Raw genomic sequence first — 11,179 nt, 5'->3', positions numbered from 1 at the left:
GTTCTCTGATGTTGTTAATTTTGTTTTATTGATGGGTAAATATCATATCCATATTTATAAATGGAAAAAGTGTAAGCCCTCCTTTAATATATTTTATGTGAGTTTGTGAAAATGTTGAAGAGTTTCAAATGCTTCAGAAAACTTAATAGAAAATCTGAAACATTGTGTTTATCTTTGTCAAAATATCTATTATTTTAGTCTCTTTTTTTTCTTTGACATCTACATCGGCTAACTCTTTGTCCTCATCCTTGCTCTGTTTTTTTTTTTTTTTTTTTTTTTTTTAATGTAAACTGTAAATGTTTGTTTCAATGGAAGTGCCTTACATTGTTCCCTGTCTTGTTATGTACATTAAGCAAAAAAAAAAAAAAAAAAAAAAAAAAATTTGTACAGGTGAGATTTGTATAAAAAAAAGCATATTGACTATTTTAAGGCAGTGTTTTCTTAATTGGAACTGCTTGACAAAATATCCCTTAACACACAACTGGCAATGTTCAGATCAAAGCATGCAGTCCAGCAGTGAAGCAGCTAGCATCCTTCAGGGGATGTGTCCAGAAGTCTGAAGTCTTTTTGATCAGGTGGAAACACTTGTCTGACTGCTTCTTGTCACTCCCGTGTCCTCAGCAGAAGCTGAGAGAAGTTTCAGTGGTCTCAGAAGTCTAAAAACATGGCTTCGTAGTAGCATGACACAAACAAGGCTGAATAGTGTTGCTGTGTGTCATTTACATAAGGAAAAACTTGATCAATTAGAGAGAAAAAAATTGCTGAACAATTTGTGGCCTGCAAGGAAAGCCGAATAATTCAGTTTGGAAGTTTTGATTAAAAATCTCACTTCAATCTTGAAAATATTAAAAACTTGTAAATACATAGATCTAGGTTTTATTGATATATTTTCATAAAATGTATGTTGTATAAAATTACTGTAGATATAATCTGTATACTCATTTAACACTTGTTTTTGTCTAACTATTAAGAAGTAAGAAAAGTTATTCTTCAAATGTAGTGTAACTGAAATATTTTAAATATCATAAAATATCTTTATCTAAATAAAGTATAGATGGTCTCACATTGGTCTCAAAGTCCTGCAGTATTTTTAAATTTTGAGGATGATTTCACAAAAATAGGTTCCTGTAGGCTATCACGGCATATTGCAAAAATGGCCACTAGGGTGCTGTAAAATGCCAATTGGTATTCTATTTAGAATTTATTATTATGAACATCAGCTTTGGGTCACTTCACCATACAGCTGCCCCCCCACTTTTAAAATGGCTGCTACGCCCCTGGTCGTGATTCTGAGGTAATTACCGCTCTCCTCGCCTTTTATACTACCAGGATACCCCGTCAATATTTGCATGCGATTTGCATATCACACAGCAATTGGCCAGTGTTTCTAACTGAATTTTGAAGGGAGTTCCTGCAGCGTAGCTGATGCATGTCTCATTCCCACCTCTCAGGGAACCGAGGTTACGGTGGTAAACGGAGACGTAATTACGAAATGGCGTGAAAGAAGCATGAGCTCGTTGTTTTGGTTCAGAAGGAACTGTAAAAGGTGCCGAGTAACATCTCTGCAAAGCCTCGGGGAACACGTCTGCGTGAGCAGGGAGCGCGGAGGAGGTATGCAAATACACACATTGACAGGCAGGTAGGACATCCTATGAGTGCATTCGGACCATTTTTGGCCTTGAGACTTCCACAGAATAAGTTTTTTATAATAGAACACTTCTATTATTGATTTCTTTCATTATATGAAGAGTTTCATCCAGTATACAAGTGTTTATTAAAAACATTGCCTACCCTACCTTTAATGTATGCATACAAACCATTTATATAAAAAGACAACTGAAATGAAAAGCAAGTATTAAAATCATGCACAGTTCTGAGGTCAGCTGATCAGTCATATGTTAACTTCAGCCATAGTAAGATATTCCAGTCACTGATGCTCGTCTCAGAGACTTCAAACACGTGATCTGACAGGGTTTCATTTCAAACCTCGAAGATAATTTTCCCTCATGTTTGAGCTGTATTGTCTTCACTGCAGAAGTGTGAAATCAGCCTGTATCACTGGCCAGAGGTCAGTCCTCCACACCACACCTCTCTCTGCACGTGTACGAATGACGAGAGAGAGAGAGACATCCAAAATATTTATTTCATTCAGCAAAAGAAGTGAGCTCAACATGGCTTGCTTTAATTGCAAACATTTATTACAATTTCTGATGGAAACAACTGTATCTGTCATAGATGGACCGGCTCATGGAATGACTGATGCATGGAGGGACAGCACAGGAAATGAACCGCATCCGTGTGTCATTCCATAGAAAGAGAGCTAAAGACTGCGGCCTGGCCTCTCACCCCGTTCCCAATGTTTTACACTATATTATGTGTTTCCTTAAAAAAACACTAACAAAAATTAATAATAATCATGGAACAAGGCATGCATAATGTTTTTTCATCCATGTTATTCAAATTAAGAGCTATTCAAGGACAGCTTTAAAAAAATCCATATACGGCATTTACATAAATTACATTTGTCCATGTGAGCGATTAACATCTGTCCTCGAGGATTCGGTCCCTGCGCCGTCTGTTCAAGGCCGGCTCTGTTAAACATCAGGATCTGTGTATCGGCTGGATATCTCGTTACTAGTCGTTAGCAGTTAATTAGAATCTGTGTTTGTGCGAGAGGCGCGCTGACCTCTGAACTCTGAGACACGCGTGTCCAGTACTGATATTCGTCCGTTACACTGAGGATTATTGCCGTGCCTCTCAAATTCCAAGTCATATTAAAAAGAAAAACATCTATTGGTCTCTATCGGTTTACAGCACGTTTGGGAATGAGTTTCCGAATGTGGCAGTACAATATTTTTTGGAAAAACAATAAACAGATATGCAACTCAACATGGCCACATCAGCGGACTGCGTATCAACAGACAGTCACAACTTCATCTTAAAGCCTGAGGACCGTGGCCTCACACGACAGGAAGTGAGAAACAGCGCTTCCTGTCTAAAGGATGTCATGTGATCTGTGTACATTACTATCAGCTCTGACGTGGTGTTGCGAGACACATGAAGAATCATTTACTGAAGAACAGAAACAAACCAACGGGAAGAAATGTCAGATTACAGAGTTTATAAAACTGATGCATTGTTTTGAATTGACCAGATCTGCAGAATCACTGCTGGTAAGAAAGAAAGAGAGAAAGAAGCAGTTGAACTGAACGATAACAGTCTGTCGGAGTCGATGTGTGAAGGCGGGACGAGAGTGGTGCTGTCAGACGGCTGTACTTCCTCTAGTCGATGTACTGAGAGAGCCAGCGGAAGCCCTCGCCGTAGCCCTGTCTCTTCAGGACGCTGCACATGAACACCTCCAGCGGCCGCGTGTTCAGCTCTTTGAGCGGGATGTTGCCCTGAAGAGACGCACCAACATCACATTCATTAATGATGAAGAAAAACAGCAGTCATCACATTTATTATCAAGGAGAAAGTGGTCATATGTTCATTTTCTGAGATGTTTTGTTGTAAACTACAGTTGTGTCCGGCCGGGGAGTACGCATCTGTGTCTTCTGAGCATTTCTCTGCAATATTCATTACATGCACGACAATACAGTGAAATAAATAAAACATTTCATGAAACAGATCATTTTGACACACATCAGAGTTAGACACTGGCAAAAGCAGAGAAACGGGCAGGAAGTGGGGCTCTCTAGCGCCACCTTTTGACTAAAGTTAGGGTTAGTTTTACCTAGTCACCAAACTCAGGACACATATTGTTATCATCGAGCCGAACCACTCTCTCATTTACTGTCAATACCTCCGACCAACAGGAAGTCAGATGTTTTGGTTTGAATGAGACATTTTTAATGCTCCTTTTCACACTTTGGGATTGAAAAAATGTGCATTATAAATAAAACATTTTCATGCGATTTCAAGTGACAGGCGACAAAACTGCAGGTGTGGACGCTAATATAGTTATTATTCTTGGTGTGAACAGCCTTAAAGGATTAGTTCACTTTCATATTAAATTTTCCTGATAATTTACTCTCCTCCATGTCATCCAAGATGTTCATGTCTTTCTTTCTTCAGTGGGAAAGAAATGAAGGAAAACATTCCAGGATTTTTCTCCATATAGTGGACTTCACTGGGGTTCAACGGGTTGAAGGTCCAAATGTCAGTTTCAGTGCAGCTTCAAAGAGCTCTACATGATCCCAGACGAGGAATAAGAGTCTTATCAAGAGAAACCATCGGCCATTTTCTAAGAAGAAATTAAAATTTTCTACATTTTAACTGTAAATGCTCATCTTGAACTAGCTTCAGTGTCTACACTGCCAGAATTCTAACAGAGAAGAAGAAGAGAGCTAGTTCAAGATGAGCATTTACGGTTAAAATGTAGAAAATTTTAATTTCTTCTTAGAAAATGGCCGATGGTTTCTCTAGATCAGACTCTTATTCCTCGTCTGGGATCATGTTGAGCTCTTTGAATGTTTTCCTCAAAAGCCTTCATTTCTTTTCCACTGAAGAAAGAATGACATGGAGGAGAGTAAATTATCAGGAAAATTTAATATGAAAGTGAACTAATCCTATAAATTGTTGCAAGAGCTTTTCATATTCACTGCTGAATCACATTCATTATCTTCCAGCCTTTTGTCCAGGGCCGTCCGCACCGGACACGTTTACGCTGTTAAAACACGAGATCACACACAATAACCACCAACTGCAGCACTGACCAATGGAAAGAGGCGAAACATGGCGCGATGTTCAGAGGCCGTGCACGAGTACGCAGAAACACAACTCAAAAGACACAAGCGTGTGGTGTGTGAACCCTGAGAGCGCTGCGGTGTCCGACTGTACCTTTCCTGTCGTCTGGCCGTACAGTCCGAAGATCTCACGCAGCTTCTCCTCACTAATGGCCTCGGGTTTGTCGATCTTGTTGCCGAGGATCAGGATGGGCACATTCCCAATGGTTTCGTCTGTCATGAGCGCCTGTTATTCAGAACAAACACAGGGACAGTGAGCCGTGAGACAGCAGATACTTCACAAACACCCGCTCTGAACTCTGGGAAACATGCGTCTCTTGTGGGGCTGCAACAACACATTATAACAAATCTAATCGACAAAGAGTTTGATTATCAATTAATGGCGTCTGCGCACTGAAAACATCCTCCAGCGCTGACGACACACAGCCGTGAATAATGCGTTTATATGTGGAGAACAGCAGGACACGAGCCGGCGGTCAGAAACATGAGCTTCATTCGCTCCAGCACACAGACGTGTGACGCGTGTTCCTCAGCACATAACTTACATTTTACAGTTATATCCTCATCTATAAATGTCAGAAATATATATTAGTATTTCCATTGTGTGAGTGAGTCTCTGTTAAACTTCAGATTTCAGTGAACAAACGCCGTGCAGTTTTAATTCGAGCCCTTACTTTAAATTTTAAATATTTAGTCTTTAAATTTAAACCTCATATTTTAAATTAAATTTAAACCCTTGTTACATTTTTCAGTTTATTTTTGAACCCTGTATTTTGCACGTTTAAATGGACATTCACTATATTTGTTTTCATTGCTTCAAATTTTTCTTCTGATTAATTGAAAAAGCAATCTTCATGTTATTGTATAACGAGGATAACGTTTATCTGACGGTCTGAACTCACGTCAAGCTCTGTTTTGGACTCGGCCAGGCGGGGGTGATCTATGCAGTCCACCAGGAAGACGATGCCGTTGATGGCCGGGAGGTAGTTCTTCCACACGCGTCGAGCTGTTCGGAACAACACTCGGCGTTAATGTCAGGAGGATCAGAGTCACACAGACGGTCAAGTCATCTACTCACCCTGAGCGTGGCCACCCAGGTCAAAGGTGGTGAAGGTCATGCCAGCGATCGTCAGCTCCTCTGAGGCTGAGAGGAGAAACAGACAGACTGGATTACTAAACTTATTTCAGTATATGTGCAATTTGTGAATTAGTTTGCATGAAAAACGAAATGAAATGCATCAAAACATTCATGACACAGATCTGAGAGAGCGTCTTTATTCACGGCTTACTGTGCTGAACACTTTAACATCATTCACGTTTCTTTATCGCTGTAGCGTGTAACTGCGCAGCTTTATTCTCACACAGCCGTATGCACAAAACAGTGAAATCTCAATGATAGAGACATTATGCAGTGTTGGTGTTGGTGTCCACTCACTGGGGTGTAAGGTCGGCACATGCTGACCCAGTCTGTCATCTTTGAGCATGTGCAGTAGTGTCGTCTTGCCAGCATTGTCCAGGCCAAGAAATACTAACTTTCCAGACTTCTTGTACAGCCCTGAAACAGATTTAATTCAGTTTAATCGATCCGTTTTCACTGTTCTACAGCAGGAAACAGCACTCAAGCCCAACGCTGAAACTGACATTAGATTCCGCTCTTCCTGTAATGTGAACACTTCAGACATATAGTGAAATAGTCGTTAGCAGATACATGCAATTATTCAGGACCGTTAACTCTATCACAGAGGAGTGCAGTGCATTAACATGTCATAGAGACATCATTCACAATGAGCTGCTCTGATTGGCTGTCACAGTCCAAAGTCTCCTACACTCCCCATCAGACAAACATATTACAGGAAAACTCTGGATATTAAAATATGTCATGAATAGGAGTGAGAATGTCATGACACACACCGGGAGAAAGAGAATCTGGAGTGAAATGTTTTGCTGTTTCAGTATCAGTCAGGTGTGGACGAACAGGAAAAACGAGGCCGGCGAGAAGAGCCGAGAGTGAACGTCACGAACAGAAGATACGGCAGATCCTTCAGGGTAGGGCTGGACGATATCTCCAAAGCAATCCAAACTGAAATTCAGAACCTGTAACTGACGTAATTTTCTCATTTCTGTGTTTTCATCCGGTTAATACTTTCCCCATCAAAACATACTTCCGCGTGTAGTCACATGACTGCCCCCCGTCCAGTCAGCGTGGAAGAAACACCGCGGTTCATTCAAGAATGAGGCAGGTGCTTATAAACGTGTCAGTGAATTTGACTCAACAGATCGAGTCAGGATTGTGTTGTCATGGTTCGGCGGTGATGTTGATTTGAAACTATTTCCGCTGCTGAAACAACAAAAACAGCCACTATTGTGATTTAATGATCTCTCTTCAGCTCCGTCACGTGAGTGAACGACTGCTAATATTAACCAAACTAAAATCAGCTTTAAACTCTAGAATGTAAAGATGAAGTTTAATTGTTTATGTGACAGACAGCAGGCATGTAAACCACTGTGCAGTAATTAACGAGCTTTTGTAGAGAAATGAAAACAGTTCACACCTCAATAATTATTTACACATTATTACACAAACGCTCCCAAATATATTCTGAGGTTGCAAACATTACATTTAGGGAGCATATGCAACTAAAATGGTCGCAATTTCAAGTCTTGTCAACGTTGTCCTGTGATTATCAGTAGAGTAGATACCAATGAAAACTGACAACTGTCCCATAAATTTAGTTTCTAAACGCTTGAATCATGACAAAAGAGGCAGTATTTTTCAGGCTGGATCAAGCTAATGCGCGTCTCGTGTCTCATGAGGCGCGCGTCTGTCCGTTTCTATAGAAACCGGAGCTTCTAACGCCCGCTGCAGTGATGCGATGACTTGACCAATCAGCGATTGGCTCTTATTTAGAAGGCGGGACTTATTCTAGAGTCTCTGTTACACACAGCTTCACAATTAATAGAGATTTTGATTTTAGGTCACATCGTCCAGCCCTACATCAAGACCTCGTGTGTTTAAATCCTCATCATCACACTGAGCCGTGTCCTCCTCAGACAATAACATCCACCTCTCATGATCAAACATCTCCAGAAGAATAAACTCCTCACACCCTGCTGATGTTTGGTGGGACTGAAGGGACGATGAACTCGTTTACAGTAACGAGGCTGAGGAACTCACCTAGGAACTGCAGAACGCTACTGAAACCGCTGTAGATCCAGTCAAATATGAAGGACATATCCGGGCCGTGGAATTTCTGAAAAGAAACGGGAGACACGATGAGATTTTGCAGGACAATCTTGATTATTCTCTGGAGACAGAGACGGCACACACGTGTCAGATCAGCGACATCAGCGCTGAGAGCGTGAGCACGGGAACATCACACTGATCACATGGCCATCGATTTAACTCTTTTTGATGATTGTGATTTCTCACGACACAATGATCATTTGATTTTCATCCTCTCATCATATATTCATTCGATGCGTATAGTCCATATATAATGTTTCCTGCTCAGAGTTTTTAAAGCTCCTCGTCATGGTTTCAGCCTGTGCTGCAGAACTGATGAACCTTCAGTGTCATCAGGGTCTGAACACTCAACACCAGCACAAGAAAACAAGCGTTTATCTTTGAGTAAGAACAACGTGAATAATCCGAGTCAAGCCACTGATCAGACCGATCCACATCCAGACGACCTGATGATCTCACATGAGCGAGCGACGGGCGTTGTGTAACTGACGGAGTAAAGAACAGCAGCGGCAAAGGTGAAGGACACGCCTGAGATACACGTCACCTCTCACACACACACACACACACACCAAATACAAACACAACTGATAAATCTGAATCTCAATCCACTGATCTGTCTGAAGGAGGCTGAGCAAACACTCAGATTTATATTAATAATAATTCTCACAGTCGTGTGTACAGAGCTCCATCAGTGAATCCAGACTACACAAGAACTGTTGGGCTTTATGTATGAAACCGCTCAGAAACATCAGACCGATCGAGAAGAGCGAGAGACGAACCGCCAGACTCGACTTCAGCGCCAATAAATGATTACATCACTGTAATGTTGATGAGTGATGATGAGTATCTATTATTTTCAAAAGCAAAATAAAACATTAATTCACCATAAAACAGCTTGAACAAACATCTTCAACGATGTTTTTATTTCAAACTTTAAGCACAAATTCAGAAGTGTGTTCATATCATAAGAACATATACTGAAGTTAGATCTGCTCGATTCTGGATCAAACGAGAATCACGATTATTTGGTTTCAAACAGAAACGATGAACAAAAAACGAAATGTAATTTAATAGATTCTGACAACATGTTCATTGCTGGAATCTATTTAAAAATGTTTGATTGATTTGAATGAATTATTTTTGAACAATTCGTGTGAACGATTCAATGACAAACACGTTTTAACAGTTTTAATGATATAATCGCTCCTGTAGACGTCAGTGTTTATATCTGAACTATAAACGTGTGCTCCTGATCATCTGAATTACTGCAGCAGAAATAATGAAACTGTGTTTGAAAAGACTGAAGCAGATTCAGATCTAAACATGACCACGGCTGTCTCTGGATCAGATCGGAACGTGATCGGACCCTTCTAAGGGTTAAGGATTTTAACGATTAATCGCGCAGCTCTACCTTCAGTAGTTTGGAATTACCAATAATTAATGATTCTTTAAGAAATATCTTAATATTGCTTCACAGCTCACTAATATTTGTCCACCAAATCAGAGTCATGTGGTGTAACATGCTGGTCAAGCAAACACACGGAAACAAGAAGTGAAACCGGTCATGTGACGACAATGATGATGATGTCATAGAGCCTCGAAGGGTTCGTTCACCTGAACTTCGTTCATCATTTATCTGCTAATGAAGAAAACTTGGAGTTTCTGTCGCTCCAGTGAAAGTTCATACAGACGCAGTAACCCTGATCCACACGTTTATATGATCAATGGATTTAATTATTGACAAACTCTGATGAACTCCTACACTACAGCAGTGTTCAGATACGCCTACAGCAATACCGACATCTTCACGCTTTATTCAGATATTACTGAAACTGAGTAGACGTGCTTGAGCGAGTGTTTATTCATGATGATAACACTAATTGAGTAACTTTCAGAACCAACCAAATATTAATAACTGAGCGTGTTGAAGTGGATGTTTGCCTTCCCTGTCAGATTTGTGTAGTAAAATCAAACCTGTAGTTTGGCTTTTTTTGCCAAATAATTTTGTCAGATAAACACCTTCAAGTTCAGTGTTTAGTTCTTCCCTCATATTTAAAACATTTAAAGCATAGAGAATATTTTCCACATATATTAATGGTTTAACTGAACTGATCATGAAAACAAACACTGATGAATAATTCAATAGAGGAACAGAAATATTTCATCAGGAATATCTTCATTTGTGTTCCAAAGATGAACTGAAGACATCCGGGTTTGATCAATGACTGTTTTCATATTTATTATGAACATCATTAGTGTTTATTTGATGATTAAAACGAGATCCGGTCATTAAAACTGGTTTTAAAGCGTTAATATAAAGAACACATTTCTGAGAAACTTGACAAATGTGTTTTAATCATCATTTCTCAGCTGTGGTCCACAGCAGTGTCTCGATGATGAAGGTATTATAATGATGATCAGTTTCATGTACGTGTCACTGCTGAAGCGAACACAGCTACAGATTCTCGTCAGACAGCACCTCTGACCCTCCACGAGCGACTGAACGCCTTCATTAAGACACATAATCGATGCTGTTATTAAGGCACTACATAATTAGTGTTAATTAATCGAACTTCGCCGTTACACAACTCTGTCAGGCTAAAGTCTGCATTAGCTTTAGCGCGAGCGCCGGCACAGGAGGAAACAGCTCCGCGCGCGGAGAGAAACACCCCGAGAAACACCTGAGGGGCCGAAGACTCACCTCGAGCGTGTGTACAGGTGAGTGCGGGTCTTTCCTCCGCTGCTGAACAGGTGAATGTTGGAGGAGAGTCGAGAGAAGAGACTCCGCTCACTGATCACAGCCACGACACACAGCAATGGCGCCACTTCCGCTGTGTGCCTCAACCGAAACCGTCCGGAGCGGAAACAACCTACATAAACAACACACGAACGGGCCTTAACTAACAATACTTTTCTTTTTAGTTTATTCATTTTTAAATAAGTGCATATAACAATGCGGAACTTCAAAACAATAGCGATTATACAGTAAATATTAAAGTAGCGATAATGTATTTTCTTATGTACTTTTGAGGTGTGTTGATATCAGTTGTAAATTGTTCAAATAAACGTGTTTGTCTCAGTCATTTAACACTGCGTATGTAATAATGCATCAGTATAACTCTGAAATCGCAAAAAAAAGCTGAAGTACATTTAAAAATAGCGATTGTTTAAGAGTAATTATAATATTAGC

General features: G+C 40.2%; 1 protein-coding gene across 1 annotated transcript; it reads right to left on the bottom strand.

Annotated features, from left to right (window-relative positions):
- Window positions 1-1,849: 1,849 nt before the first annotated feature.
- On the bottom strand, window positions 1,850-10,829 carry sar1b (secretion associated, Ras related GTPase 1B). The gene is made up of 7 exons (XM_067375530.1): window positions 10,691-10,829; window positions 7,921-7,996; window positions 6,181-6,300; window positions 5,824-5,889; window positions 5,648-5,751; window positions 4,840-4,971; window positions 1,850-3,398 (listed from the first exon to the last, which is right to left on the bottom strand). The coding sequence occupies exons 2-7, from the start codon at window positions 7,976-7,978 to the stop codon at window positions 3,282-3,284; spliced, it is 597 nt and encodes a 198-aa protein (XP_067231631.1). The 5' UTR covers window positions 7,979-7,996; window positions 10,691-10,829; the 3' UTR covers window positions 1,850-3,281.
- Between the last annotated feature and the right edge of the window lie 350 nt (window positions 10,830-11,179).

This window comes from Chanodichthys erythropterus, chromosome 22 (assembly GCF_024489055.1).
Source record: "Chanodichthys erythropterus isolate Z2021 chromosome 22, ASM2448905v1, whole genome shotgun sequence".
Taxonomy (NCBI): domain Eukaryota; kingdom Metazoa; phylum Chordata; class Actinopteri; order Cypriniformes; family Xenocyprididae; genus Chanodichthys; species Chanodichthys erythropterus.
The sequence above is the reverse complement of the archived record's forward strand: the minus strand, read 5'-3'. Positions and strand labels throughout refer to the sequence as shown.

Coding starts and splice junctions, on each gene's coding strand:
- sar1b (XM_067375530.1), bottom strand. CDS start 7,978: ATGTCCTTCATATTTGACTGGATCTACAGCGGTTTCAGTAGCGTTCTG. Junction 6,301..7,920: donor TAGCGTTCTGCAGTTCCTAG/GTGAGTTCCTCA, acceptor AATCTGTTTCAG/GGCTGTACAAGAAGTCTGGA. Junction 5,752..5,823: donor CCTGGGTGGCCACGCTCAGG/GTGAGTAGATGA, acceptor TGTTCCGAACAG/CTCGACGCGTGTGGAAGAAC.